This window comes from Leuciscus leuciscus, assembly GCF_965113295.1.
Source record: "Leuciscus leuciscus genome assembly, chromosome: 15".
NCBI lineage: Eukaryota > Metazoa > Chordata > Actinopteri > Cypriniformes > Leuciscidae > Leuciscus > Leuciscus leuciscus.
This window is the reverse complement of record NC_138739.1, coordinates 11,908,112-11,923,328: the sequence shown is the minus strand read 5'-3', so window position 1 is coordinate 11,923,328 and position 15,217 is coordinate 11,908,112. Positions and strand designations below refer to the sequence as shown.

The 15,217-nt window shown below is 40.2% G+C and overlaps 2 protein-coding genes and 1 long non-coding RNA gene across 4 annotated transcripts in view; 1 reads left to right on the top strand and 2 right to left on the bottom strand.

The window, feature by feature from the left end:
• Nucleotides 1–15,217, top strand: part of LOC309475963 (uncharacterized protein) — a 195,660-nt gene that overhangs the window by 125,652 nt on the left and 54,791 nt on the right. The window lies entirely within an intron of this gene.
• LOC309476165 (uncharacterized protein) overlaps nt 1–15,217 on the bottom strand; it is a 69,724-nt gene that overhangs the window by 54,146 nt on the left and 361 nt on the right. Inside the window, exon 1 of one of the 2 annotated variants that reach the window (XM_082139399.1) lies at nt 14,559–14,825. The exons of the other annotated variant lie outside the window; for it this stretch is intronic. Coding sequence (XP_081995525.1) covers nt 14,559–14,607 — 49 coding nt within the window. The 5' untranslated portion in view covers nt 14,608–14,825. Of the gene's footprint in view, nt 1–14,558; nt 14,826–15,217 lie in introns of those variants that run through there. 2 annotated transcript variants of the gene reach the window in all.
• LOC309476386 lies at nt 1,975–12,950 on the bottom strand. Its single transcript, XR_014198092.1, has 4 exons — nt 10,306–12,950; nt 10,100–10,161; nt 6,858–6,996; nt 1,975–2,708 (listed from the first exon to the last, which is right to left on the bottom strand). It is a non-coding gene; the product is annotated as an uncharacterized lncRNA (long non-coding RNA).

Here is a 15,217-nt window from a genome sequence, read left to right as displayed (position 1 = left end):
TATGTTGCTATTTGTTTCGGAATGTTCAGAGAAAATCCAAAAGTAACATTCTTATAATGTTGAATGATAAAATGGTACAGAACAGTCTTCAACATTCAAATAATCAATACATTTTTTTTTTAAACATTTTTAAAAACGCTGGACATTTTTAATATTCTGAGAATATGTAAAAAAAAAAAAAAATGTTTTCATAACTTAGAACATATTTTGTTTGCTGGGACAGAGAAACATCTATGCTGAAAACACAAGTATGTTGAGTTTTGATACTGAACAACTCATTTAACTAACAGACATCCCTTGTTCAACCAGCTTTGTTAACTCTAAACTGGTGTTTTTTTACTGGGAATACTTGATATTAAACATTTCAAACTCCACACTGATGCTTGAATGTCTGGTTAACAACGTTTGGTTAAAAAAGGCAGTTCAAATCCAGCAAGAGTTGATCCGTGAAATATTACCATTGTGTCCTTGACTCTGAATCTCAGGAAGTGAACCTGTACAAACTGCACTGAAAGATACTGTGTATTGTGAATGGAAGCAGCTACAGCTGTCTTTGTAATGTAATATAAAACATTATATTCCACTACTGTTAATGGCTGCTGCACACGCATCTGAACAGTGTTCATGCATGGAAAAACATTATTGTTTCATGTTTTCACTGTTGAAAATTGTAAAAGTGAAATTTTCTTTGTTACAAAAAAAATCTGTAAAGTGTATCATTCTGCCTTGTGTAAGTATTAGTTTTTTACAGTGAAGTTATTGTATTTGATGTGAGGATGATGGAGACCTGTGGGGCGTTCAAGAATACTGCAACATTATCCCTCTATTTACCTCCATTTTGTCTGTTTCAATTCTTTCATTTTTGGTTGTGTGGTTTTATTATGTAATTATGTTTCCTTGATGTGTTTGTATTGTAGAGTATATCACTATGTGATGGAAATGATCACCTGCACTTATATATAATATATATATATATATATATATGAATGTATATAAAGATATGTATTTTTTGTTTTCTTTTCTTAAATGTTGCATTAGCCAAGAAAGAAAGTGCCTTAAAGGAGAAGTTCACTTTTGAAAAAACTTTTGCTGATAATTTACTCACCCCCATGTCATCCAAGATGTCCATGTCTTTCTTTCTTCAGTCGAAAAGAAATTAAGGTTTTTGATGAAAACATTCCAGGATTTTTCCACATATTATGGATTCCATTGGGACCCAAACGGTTCAAGGTCCAAATGACAGTTTCATTGCCGCTTCAAAGGGCTTTAAACGATACCAGACGATGAATAAGGGTCTTATCTAGCGAAACGATCGGTCATTTCAAAAATAAAATAAAAAGTTGACGTTTTATAAGCACAAATGTTCGCCTTGCTCTGTTCTGTGATGCGCGTTCGTGACGTCACGTAATACGCAATTACGTTGAAAAGGTCAAGTTTGATGTGTTTACAAATGTGCGGAAGGAGGACCATATAAACATTTTCAAATGTATTTGTGTCAGTTTATCGTTTAAAATGCCCATTTCGTGTGCGCATCCTGAGTGTTTTAATATTAAAAAGCCAAAAAGAACATTTTCTTCAATTTTTCAAGCGTGACCTTTTCAACGTAATTGCGTATTACGTGACGTCACGAACGCGCATCACAGAACAGAGCAAGCCGAACATTTGTGCTTATAAAACGTCAACTTTTTATTTTATTTTTGAAATGACCGATCGTTTCGCTAGATAAGACCCTTATTCATCGTCTGGTATCGTTTAAAGCCCTTTGAAGCGGCAATGAAACTGTCATTTGGACCTTGAACCGTTTGGGTCCCAATGGAATCCATAATATGTGAAAAAATCCTGGAATGTTTTCATCAAAAACCTTAATTTCTTTTCGACTGAAGAAAGAAAGACATGGACATCTTGGATGACATGGGGGTGAGTAAATTATCAGCAAAAGTTTTTTTAAAAGTGAACTTCTCCTTTAAACTTAAGCCTGTAAACACATTTTCTATCAATGGACATTAACTTAAAAGATCTCTGTTCATGTGATAGATGCCATTAAACACCGTCTGATAACTGCTGAAATCTGTGAAATTGTCATGATTTTAGAGATCATTGTGTTTTTGTACATTCAACACTCAATCTTTAACTATTACTCAAGCTAACAAGCGGTTCAACTGTTAAATGTCTAATCAAATGTAATTTTAAAAGCTTTATATATAGCATGTTCATTATATTGGATTAAAGGTTAACTTGGTCAATTAGCTCCTACTGTAAAAGCTTGTAATTTCATCATTGTGTGGGCAGAAAAGTGTATTTCTACATTTACACCATTCATTTATAGTATTATATTAGATGTTTCATAGTCACATATTTTTTGGAGGATCTTAAATCATTTGAGACACACTACTGTCTCCTGAAATACACACTCACAACTGACATCAACCACAAACTTACATTAATGCCATCATGCAGAAACCGTTTGTCCACCCAACCGATGAAACCACATTTGTGTACAGAAATAAAAAAGGCATATAGATGAGATTGCAGCTGTTTTGCACTAGATATATACAGATAACTGTTAGAACTCCTACAGAGCAACTACTTTTGAAGATTTTCAGGGACCATTTCATTTCATCAGCCCATCTCTAAATATCTCAATTGAACGTCCCAATAATGACCCTGCTGTATGTCCACTATCATTCAAACTAGAACATTGAAACATGCTGAAAATAAACATCAGTTCTCTTACGAGAGGTTCTCTCGTATTGCGTAAGTAGCTTACGCTGCGGGAAAAGTCATCTTTCTCGAGATATGAAGCCAAAAAATTATCCTTAATTTTTATAATCTTGTCAACGCAGTGCAGCAGCACGCAGACCTAGAGCAGGCTAACTAGCGTGCTCATTGGCTGCCCTGCCGCAACTGCAGCAGCCTACCAGTGAGCCTGGCGTGACGTCACGCCCAATGGGAGCGCTCAGCGCCCCCACGCGTCACGGCCCGTAAGAGGGGCGTGGCTTAGCTTATAAAAGGAGGCTCGGGGGCTGCTTTCTCTGGTTTTTGTCTCTTCAGCGAAGCTCTCCGCATCGCTGGACTCTGAGGAAGCCGCCGTCGAAACAAGCGACCAGCACGCCGAGGATCTCAGACTGAGGAAGCCGGCCGCCTTTAGCTTTCCCTGCCTGCTTTGCTATCCGGCGAATATATCCTTTATTTGCTCTATGTGTGTGTGTTGTGTGCTCGCCCCGCGACACACTTTGCATCTAAAAGAGCGCGAGGCGTTGTTTCAAATGCCTCGCTCATCCTGTGGCTCGTGCAGAGCCACGCTCAGCGACGGAGACCGCCTTGTGATCTGCGCTCTCTGCCTGGGCTTCTACCCGGGCGGCTGCGAACAGCGAGCCGGGTATGACAGCTGAGCGCTCGCCGGAGCCCCTCCCGCGAGCCTCGCTCTCTCCTTCTCCCCCGCCCTTCACCGACGCGCAGCGGCCGGCCATTGCCCGCACTGCCGTCGCCTCAGGGGACGAAGCAGATGACGCCGCTGACAGCTGCTCTCTGCTTGCTTCAGACCCCTCTGTCAAGCCGCGCAAACGGCGCCGCTCACAAGGGATGTCAGAAACGGACGGTCTCGGGCTATAGCTTCCTTTACATTACAAGAAAGCTACCCCCCCGTCACTGGCTAAAGGAGAGAAGAGTGTTAGCCCCACCCAGGTCGGACTAACCTCCATTCCTGACATATTCTCAGTCCCCTCCTAAGCTCAGGCGACTGGAAATACATATATTGCAGTAAAGAGCCTGTTTTTATGCACGCACGCCTGCAAACTAACGCTACGCAAAACATGACGACGCTCGCCCCTTCCTGCGCTCTCCCCCTCTGTTCGAGCCGCGCAAACGCGCCGCTCACAAGGGATGTCAGAAGTAGGCGGTCACGGGCTGGCTTCCTTTACGTTATAAGAAAGCTACCCTGCGTCTCGGTCGCGCGCGTCACCTACCGGCCACCTCCATTTCTCAGTCCCCTCCTAAGCTCAGGCGACTAGAAATATCTATGTTGCAGTAAACGAGCATGTTTTTATACACGCACGTCTGCAAACTAACGATGTCACAGCACAGCATGACATCTTCCCGCTCTCTCTCCGAGCAACCGCGCCGTTCTCAAGGGATATCAGAGCGGACGTCACGAGCACCGGCGAAAAGAGGAAGCCCCACCCAGGTCGGACTAACCTCCATTCCTGACATATTTCTCAGTCCCCTCTAAGTTCAGGCGGCTGGAAATACTAATACTGCAGTAAACGAGCCTGTTTAATACACGCGCGCCTGCAAACAAACGCCGAAACGAAACACGACGCTCTGTCATATGCTCGCGCTAATTGAGAGCTTATGTGTGCCCCTGTGGCTCAGTGGCAGAACATTAGGCTTCCGCGCGGGAGACCAGAGTTCGAATCCGACTCTAGCGGCAAATAAATATTTGTTTCTGCTGGCTTCCCCGAGCTCGCGGCCAGCTTTCTTACATACAGAAAGTGAACCCGCATCTCGCACCCTCCCGCTCACAGGATGGTGCTTGAGTATTTATGAGCGTCTAAACATATGAGCCATCAAAGCATTTCGCTCTATCAGTTTCCTATAACGCCAATGGTGTTATAAGTGTAGAATATGTGCCCACTCCCACGTGCTCACTGCTACACACAAACACGGTCTCCCCGGTAACGCTCACTGAGCGCACTCTCATGCGCCGCTCGAGTGCTAAGCGTAGAGAATGTGCCCACAATTCTGTGCCCACACCTACCCACTGCCCGCTCGGTTACACAGTTACCCCGGGTTGCAGATCCTCCAAAGCTCACAAACATTCCGGCTCTGGCCGAAGGTGTCATAAGTGTAGAAAATGTGCTCACCACTACACACAAACACTATCCCCATGGTAACGCGCTCAGAGCGCACTCTCATAAAGCGGACACAGTGGCCCGCTATACGCTTTTCCCCCGGTCTCTCTGTTGCCACAAGTCATCAGGAGAATCAGGGAAGCGCGCCACATGGTGCTCCTCATAGCCCCGTATTGGGAGAATCAGACATGGTTCCCGGATTTAATACGGCTGGCAGACACAGCTCCCTGGCCGATACCGGTGAGAAGAGACCTTCTCTCTCAAGCCCGCGGCTCGATCTTGCATCCTCATCCAGAGCGCTGGTCTCTGCATGCATGGACTCTCAACGGATACCCGTTGACTTGCCAACAGGGGTTGTGAACACGATCACACAGTCTAGAGCTCCCTCTACGAGGCGGCTCTACGCGTCTAAATGGTCTGTGTTTAATAAATGGTGCACCGCCAAAGGGCTGGATCCACAAGCATGTGGGGTGTCACGTGTGCTTTGTTTCCTCCAAGAGCTGCTGGACTTGGGCAGGTCCCCATCCACGCTCAAAGTATATGTTGCGGCCATCTCAGCTTTCGCCGACTCGGCGCTGGGCCGCGCATTAGGGAGAAACGAATACATCATCCGCTTCCTGAGAGGAGCTAGGAGGATGAACCCCCCGCGACCCCCTTCGGTTCCTATTTGGGATCTTTCCCTGGTCTTAGAGGCCATGAAAGCGCATCCCTTTGAACCCATGGAAACTGTGGATATGAAATACCTTACGCTCAAAACCGTTTTTCTGATAGCTCTGTCTTCAGTCAAATGTGTGGGTGACCTTCATGCGTTATCAGTTAACGCCTCATGCCTGGAGTTCGGACCTAATGACTCTAAAGTCATTCTCAGACCAAGGCATGGTTACGTCCCCAAAGTTTTGGACACACCCTTCAGAGCACAGGTCATTTCTCTCTCAGCTTTGCCGGCAACCGGCAGCGAGGTTGACAGTAACCTCCTTTGCCCTGTCAGAGCACTGAGATATTACATTATGGTGGGCGCACTAAGGGTCTCGCCGCCTCGAAACACAGTCTGTCCAGATGGATAGTGGACGCTATCGCAGCTGCTTATGCGTCTAAAGACCTGCAGTGCCCCCTGGGCATCAGGGCCCACTCTACTAGAGGCATGGCCTCGTCGTGGGCTTGGTCTAGTGGAATTTCCATTCATGACATTTGTACGGCGGCGGGCTGGGCCTCCCCCCTCTACATTTGTTAGATTTTACAATCTGGAAGTTCCCGCCCTGCAGGCTAAACTTTTATCAGTCTAAATCTCGCGTAGGCCGGCCCACTTCTGTGCGCGGGCTACTGCTGTTGATTTAGCTCTCCTGGTTGAGCTGTACCATACAAGGGTTTGTCAGTCAGACCGGCCGCGCCGCTCTGTATGCCCTATTGTGTGCTTGTGTACTCGCGCTAGCCATCATATTGGCCGCCTGGCTCACACTCTTTGTGTTCCCCGGACTTCCCTGGGACTCATTCAGTGGATGCTGGGCACGCACGGCGTTGACAAGGGAGTTCCCGCAGCGTAAGCTACTTACGCAATACGAGAGAACCTCTCGTAAGAGAACGTATCGGTTACCTAACGTAACCTCTGTTCTCTCTAGAAGAGGGAACGAGTATTGCGTAACCTGCCGTGCTCGCGCCACGAGCTCATTCGCTTCAAGCGACAAAAACCAGAGAAAGCAGCCCCCGAGCCTCCTTTTATAAGCTAAGACACGCCCCTCTTACGGCCCGTGACGCGTGGGGGCGCTGAGCGCTCCCATTGGGCGTGACGTCACGCCAGGCTCACTGGTAGGCTGCTGCAGTTGCGGCAGGGCAGCCAATGAGCACGCTAGTTAGCCTGCTCTAGGTCTGCGTGCTGCTGCACTGCGTTGACAAGATTATAAAAATTAAGGATAATTTTTTGGCTTCATATCTCGAGAAAGATGACTTTTCCCGCAGCGTAAGCTACTTACGCAATACGAGAGAACCTCTTCTAGAGAGAACAGAGGTTACATTAGGTAACCGATACGTTTTATATCATGCTTGTCTCCATGTCAGACTGTGAGGATGTTGTAGGAGATTCCCAAAGTGAAATCAACGGCCAGTGGTCTGGTTATTCCATATAGTCCACATAATCTTCCTCTTTAACTCTCTGTAAAAAATAAAAAATAAAAAAAAACATCACAAGATATAATAACCAGAACAAAATAAACGGGAAACATTTTCCACAATATTTCAGTGATAAGTCTGATTTAGTAACTATTGGCTGAAAAACCTGTGGGAAAAGGGATTTAAATAAACACAACAGAACTGTAATATGACAACCATCTTAGAATATTTTTAATAACCATTATAACAAGCAGTCGGTACTGTTATTAAACCCCTTCTATTACACATGCAAAGTGGTTTTCATTTAATGGAAACATTTATTTGCTACCATTTAAAAGCGGTATAGTAACAGTAATGCTCTCTCATAGCCTACTGTATTTTGCTAACCACTTATTTCTGTCATTGGTAAAAAATAGCAGGGCATGGTGATAGAAATATTTTTTTACATAATATTAGGCTACACAAAAATATCACAGCAAAAAAAATACTTTGTGGTATTTTTTGTTGTTGTTGTCTATGTTATAGTCCACATACAGTAGGAAGTATGATGTATGATAATTGATTATTTAAAGCAATTTTTCCAGAATTTATTTTTTATTTTTTATTATTATGCTGCAATTGATGAGAGACAGTATCTTTGTACTGGACTTTTTTAAAGTTTTAAACTGTCTGAACAAAATAAAACAGGGTTCACAACTGTCTAAAAAATGTTCACCTTAGTCAATTTCTGTATACAATAAAGAGTATAAAGTATTTATAATCTTAGTAAGATATAAGTCAACATTTGAACCAGTTTAAAGTTTTTTTTTTTTTTTTTTTTTTTTTTTTTTTACATTTGTATCATTAGATATTTGAGTAGGCCTATGTTGAGAGCCAATATTTAAGTTTAAAAGTGTAATTCGGCAATTACGCTCAAACAAATGCACAATGAATTCTGGGGTAGGCTAGGCCACAAAGGATCCGTTTGTATATCCTTCATTTTACGGGAAACGAAGGACGCATTTGAAAGAGCCTTCGACTTTGGATGCAGCAGCAGAGTTAGAAAGACAGTGGCCGAGCGTCACTAACAAACACAAGCCGCATTTGACAGTTCCTCCTGGACAGAGCTATGATGATGTTTTAGCAGCTGTTTCTCTTAAAGACCAACAGATGGCGCCATTTATAAGTTCACATTATAAATGTGATGACCAGTAAAACGGTGTATCAGGTCTGTCTTCAGGTCATGAGCTGGTGGCAGGAACTGCTGTGGTTTACTACTATCATGAAGGAATGGCTATCACTAGATGTACTGGCACAGCATACAATAAGATGATAATATGACATGTTTATTTAATCTATGTTAAATTGAGTTTGTTTAAATGGAGTGTCTGGTGTCTCGACTATTAGTGCTGCTATTATTAGAGAGATGTGATTTGTGCTTGTTACATTTATCAAAATATCCAGCCTATAGTCTCTGTGTGATATTGTAAAAAAAAAAAAACAAAAAAAAAAACTATTATTAGACAAACCAAACAGAGTGAGGGGTCAGGATCAATTTTTAATAATGAAAGTTAGATACATTTCCATTATGGCAATATACAAATAGAAAATTTTAGTTGAGTTTCTGAATGCTATATTAGAGCACCACTCATTGAAACTAATAATGAAACTAAACAATACAATAAAAACTTGCATATGGGAGCGTATTTGATCATCGTTTTTTGGGAATATTTTCATACACAGCATCAGTCTTTGATTTCTGCAAGGGAAAATATACTCAATCAGGAACATTGCTGATACAATAGAAAATTAATAAAAGACTAACTGTGCAAAGATTAATCTTTTGTTTTGTTTTGAAAAAACTACTGTACAGATCAGATGCTAACATGAAGCAACAAGAGGAAATGACATCAATCATGACTTTTCAAACCGTTAAATCATCAAACAGTTTAAGTTCTGCAGGATTGTGATGACAGCCTGTGCTGAGAATGACTGCTTTCACACAACAGCAACAGCAAAGACACTTGTTGCATCACGTCTACAAAGCAACCAATATCTGCTAAAGCTGCATCTCACCTCAGATAATGATGAACCGCAGAGACGCTGCAGATCGAGGACTGACTTAAACACAACATGAGTAACAACTCTGTTCTACTTTCTCTACAATTCTAATGTATAAAAGCTGCTTTTGTATGGGTTAGGCTATTTAAAAATAACAAACCACACAGCCTACAACATGTGATTTTAAACAAAAGATCATTTAGGCCAGAGATCACATGACGAGCAAAAACAGAAATAGAAATGGTTTGTCCATAAACTAAAGACGTGTAATGATGCAACTCTAGTTCAGTCAAACGATACACCGGTGTAGAGACGAGACTGACAGAGACTGGTCATGGTTTCAAGACTGTAACGTTTTTAATGGATTACATGTATTGTTTATAGGGTTAATTCAGGGTTTGAGTTCATCACAAAAAAAAAAAAATATATATATATATATATTTACAAAATATTAATCCCAGATGCACTTTTTTTTTTTTTTTTTTTGCTAACAAAACACTTGTATCGCTTCATTAAACTGAGGTTAAAGCACTGGAGTCACATGGATTACTTTAATGATGTCTTCACTACCTTTCTGGGGGATGAAAGTGGTAGTTGTGTAGCTGTCTATGGAGGGACAGAAATCTCTCGGATTTCAATTAAAAAAAAAATCTTCATTTTGTGTTTGCAACGATGACAGGATTTTTTTTTTTTTTTTCAACTAATAACCCTTTAACGATCGCTGCTGTATGTTTTAATGTGTGTATTAGGCGGGGATGAACTAACACTTTAATGTAATAATTGATCAATGACTATTGAAAAACAAATCAATAATTTTTTGATAGGCCTACATTTTAAAAACATTTTCTATGTGATAATATATTTTGATTGTGATCTACTAATGGTTTATTTTTAGGTCTGTAGAATTTAAATAGCCCTGCAAAATGGAAAAACTTACACTGAGCTGCAAACCGTTTAGCCTTCATAGGCTTTTGATCTGCTCTCTGCAGAAGGTAATGATGACGGGTGAGTCGATAAACCACAAACGTCTGTTCACTGACCGTCTGATGCTGCAAACTTCAATCAACAAACTTCAATCACACTAACTGACTGCAACTACTTCTTACCTTCTGTCGTGTTGTTGGTTTACTCAATGCTGAACCAGTTCTGTCTTCCTCCTGGGTCTCAACTGCATTTACAATAAGCACAGTTAGGTTTACAATGACAGTTATTAATATTTTTTTTTTTAATTGAAATGTTTTTTGTGAGTGTGTCTTAAAAATATATTTAAAAAAAAAAAGATGTGCACAGATGAATTGCTTATACTCCTGACCTGTTTTTCTACATTTCTTGCAGATGCAGAAGATCACGACTATAACAACAATCATCAGAGATCCAGCAGAGATCAACACTATCAGAGACACTGAGACTGGAGGAACTGAAGGAGAGGAAAAGAGAGACAGTCATTAGTGTGAGTGAATGTGTGTGATCTACAACAGAAGACAGAGATCAGGTCAGTAAACACACACATATATCATCAGTGCTGTGGTACCTGCACATGTGTGACAGAGTGTGTTGATGTCCAGATGTGTGGTCTGGTTGCTGATGGGATTGTTCAGCACACAGCTGTAGGTGTTTTTATCCTGATATTCCACCTCCAGAGGTAGAGAGAGACTGATGCTGAGATCACACACACTGATGCTGGACAATACACTGATTCCTGCGTACCAGGAGAGAGTCGCATCACACACATTCAACACTGATGAACACACCAGTGAACAATTTGATGATGATAATGAAGAACATTGTGAAGAGTTACTGATGATGACAGGAACAGGAAGACAAGCTGGAAAACATGACAGAATAAAGAGAGATGTGGGTAAATCTAAACAATCTTTCGGTGTAGTGTGTTGACAATCAGCGAGTCACAGAAAACAATAAAATGATTAAACATTTCAGTATGTAAACATTTTAAGAAATATTCAAAGTTAACTACAAGTTAAGCTCAATCTGATGTATTTTTGGCATAATGTTGATTACCAAAAACAAATTATGTCCACCAGAAAAGCAAAAATCTGTTACAGTGAGGTGCTGAATGGGGCCGATTAAAAACTCAGTGTTTCAGTTGTGAAGGACGAGACATATGAGCTCTACTCACCATAGACAGAAACACTGAATGTTTTTGATGATCGTTTCATTCCCCTTATCTCTAGTTTATAATCTCCAGCATGTTCAGTTCTGGTATTTGTGATGGTCAGAGATCCAGTTTTATCGTCCAGCTTCAGTCTGTCTCTGAATCTCCCATCAGGAACATCATCATATGTGGAGGAGACTCGGGTCTCAATGCTGATTTTAGCTATCAGAGAGTTTTCAGCTCCATATTTCCACAGAATGTCTTCCTCTTCAGGTATTTCAGTAAGATCAGTGTTTAGAGAGACAGAATCTCCCTCCATCACTGACACTGATTCACCAAACACACCTGGAGAACATGAACAGGATCAGATTAATGCTTCTTCTGATGATTTACAAACAAGAGTTCGGTTGCACCAGCTGGACGTACACTGAGTTGTAAAACTAGACTGGATGTAAAATACACCTTAAGTCCTGTATGGAATTAATACCTGTTGCACTATTTAAGTATTGCACATCTGAGACTAAATCTGTAATGTTTATGGTTAATTTGCGCAGGATAAGTGAGAAATGTGTGCCGAATACACACTGCTGGCAGATGTAACTGACCAAACTGTCTCAACTTTCTGCAATAGCTATCACTGGTGCTGCTCTTCAGTGGTTAACCTTATATCTATCGGATAGACAGCAATTTGTTAGGATAGGTGAGAATCGATCCCGTACCGTCAATATTTCTCATGGTGTACCTCAAGGTTCATACTTGGTCCTCTTTTATTTCTCATTTTTGTGCCGCCACTAGGACAGATCATCAGACGGCATGGTCTCAACTTTCATAGTTTCGCTGATGATATTCCAATTTATTTCACGGTTAAACCTAACTCCGCTTGTCCACCCACGTCTGTTATCTCTTGCCTTCAGGAACTTAAAACATGGATGTCTGATAACTTCTTACAACTTAATGCTGGCGACAGTGAAATCCTGTTGATTGGCCCTAAATCACAGAGTTTACCCCAGCATGACATTTTCATTGCTATTGATAGTGTCCAGATTAGGCCTTCAAAAACTGTGCGGAATCTGGGAGTTTTGTTGACTCACACATCGGTCAGATTGTTAAATCATACTTCTTCCACTTGCGGAATATTGTTTGTATATACCCCTCTCTTATCCTTTGGAGATGCTGAAACTGTTATCCACGCTTTTATAACCTCCAGATTTTACTACTGTAACTCCTTATATAGCGGCTTACCCACCAAAGCTATACATCGCCTTCAAATTGTATAGCCTCCATTTATATCATATCACTCCCATCCTTTACCAACTTCACTGGCTTCCTGTGGACAATCGCATCCAGTTTAAACTTTTAGTCTTAGTTTATAAAGCCTGTCATGGCCCCGCACCTCAATATCTTGCTGAGTTAGGGCAACCATATGTTCCTGCCCAGAGATTTCGATCTAGCAATGAAAATTTGCTTGTTGTACCCAAGTATAAACTCTCTACTGTGGGTGGAAGGGCTTTTAGTGTTATAGTCCCTAAGCTATAGAATAAGCTGACCCCTCGTGCTACCCCTTACCTCCAGACCTTTAAATCTCAACTTAAAACTCATATATTCACCATACATAATTATTTTCCTCTCTGCTTCTCCATCTTCCACTTTTTCAGTATTTATGCTACATGTTTACTTTATCGAAATTTATGTTTTCTGAATCTATAACTTCACATGTTAATTATTTGTAGTTATCTGTTGTCTCCATCTGCTCTTCTGCTTGTTTGATTGTTATAATAAGCAGATTGCTTTGTCTCTTTGTCAACTGTTTGTATTATTTTGTGAAGCGACCTTGGATTCTTGAAAGGTGTTAGACAAAAATGAATGTATTATTATTATTAACAACATTTCTGTATGTAATAATGAAGGTAATATTGATTTATCTGAGATTATAAGCAGAAACTGTATATCATGCATTCTCTTCCTCAGAGGGACAGTATGTTTGGAAATAATATTTCACGTCTTTAAGTCCATTCACAGCAAGCATTTACATAACATAATTACATAACCCTTGGGATACAAGGTGAATTAAGTTGTATGCACATAACTTTCAGAAAGAACACTGAAAAATTCCTGACTTAATAAATAACCATTTACATGTTTAATTTGTAAAAATGTACGGAGTGTTCAGATATAAAAACAATGTTAGGTAACATTTACGCATTGAAATCAGATGGTGCAGTGTCTTCACTTGTTATTATGACATTAACAATGAGGTTCTTTATTAATAGCAAAGTTTTTAATCATTGTGAATCATCTACGCTGGATGTAGTTGTGCCTGGTTGTAGTTTTGGTTGGTGTAATCTTACACCCAAGTATTTTACTGGACGTCTAAATGGTGTAACGGCCCCTGATGTTTGAAATTATGTTAATTGCTTTTTGACTAATTTATTTATTTAATCATTATTACTTCCAAAGTATTAAATAATTTAAATTTTTTTTAGGGATGGCTATTTGTATTTGTACGTTTAGTAACAATAAATATATTTTACCCAGAAAAAAACAAAAAAACAAAAAAAGCCCTGAGTTTTGAAAAGCGCTTTCTGAGCCCCACTGAGATTATTCAGTATAGAAGTTTCCATTATTTTCCCTGACTTTTAATAAATTTTCCTTTTAATAAGATTCAATTCCTAACAATTCCTAACAATTCCTGACTTTAAATTAATAACCACATGTTTTGGACGTTTGTGTTGTAAGAATGTACGAGGAGTTCAGATATAAAAACTTCGTTCTGTAACATTTATGCATTGAAATTAGATGGTGCTCTGGCTTCACTTGTTATGATTGCACCTGATGAAGACCTGATGGTCGAAACGTTGTGCTTTTAATAAATTTATCTCGAGTAGCATGCAGTGTGCGGACTTTTTCTCTTTTTTGTTCACTTGTTATGATGCCATGAGAATTTCAGTTCTTTATTAATAGCAACGTTTTTAACCATTGTGAATTATCTACGCTGGATGTAGTTTCACATGGTCGTAGTTTTATTTGGTGCAACAGGTGTAAATATTTATTAAAAGGCCGGACGAAGCTGAGTCACCTTAGATCGTGGTGTAACGGCTCCTGATGTTTGAACTGGTTAATTTATTTGCTTTTTTTTTGCTGTTGTTCATTTCTACTACTAAAATATTTTAAATATTTTTTTAGAGATAGATATTTGTATTTTATATGTTCAGTAACAATCCTTGAAATTAATATATTTAACCCAGAAAACGTTTTGAAAAGTGCTTTCTGAGCCCCACTGAGTTTGCTCAGTACAGTCATTTCCATTATTTACCCTGACTTTTAACAGTTTAATAGATTTTTAAGGCCTGTAAATCACAATTTTAAAATTCTCGGGCAAACAGATACAACAGCAAATGTACGGTATACACTGTTCTGAAATATTAAGCCATAAAAATGTTTTTATAACTTACCAGTCAGACGGCACCAGCACAAAAAGAACAAAACAAACATGTGAAACATTTTCTTCACCCGTTCAGTGTCTGATCTAATAAAACTTTCCACTGATAACACTCATCTGTGTGAATCCTCCCACAACGAGTCTGACCCTCCTAGTTCAAACAAAACCTGAACGCATACAGCCTTTAAAAGTTTATTTATAGCTCTTATTACGACTTTAATCCCTGGTTTCACAGTCAAGGCTTAAGTCTAGTCCCAGACTGAAATGCATGGACAAAGACAGTCTCAAAAACATGGTTTAAAAATTGCTGGTGTTTCTGATGTCACAAACTACCTTGTAGCCAATCAGATCAACGTGTGATCGTCAACGAGTGGATCTCTGAGCTGCTGTGAGTGAGTGGAGGCGGGGCTCATTTGCATATTCATAGATCTGCATATACTAAATGAGGCAAGAGTGTAGAGTTACATTCAAGCTATTTTAAAGATGAAAAAAATTCAAAGAAAAATCATTTAAATATGTCATTTTGGTGATCAAAGATGAGTTTTAAGGGATACAATTATTGACAACAGGGGGACTTTAAATAGAAAAACTATTAAAAAAGCTTAAGGCTCAAGTATACTTCACGAGACATGTCCGGATGCAGAAACTGAAGTAGGCTATACCCGTGCCACG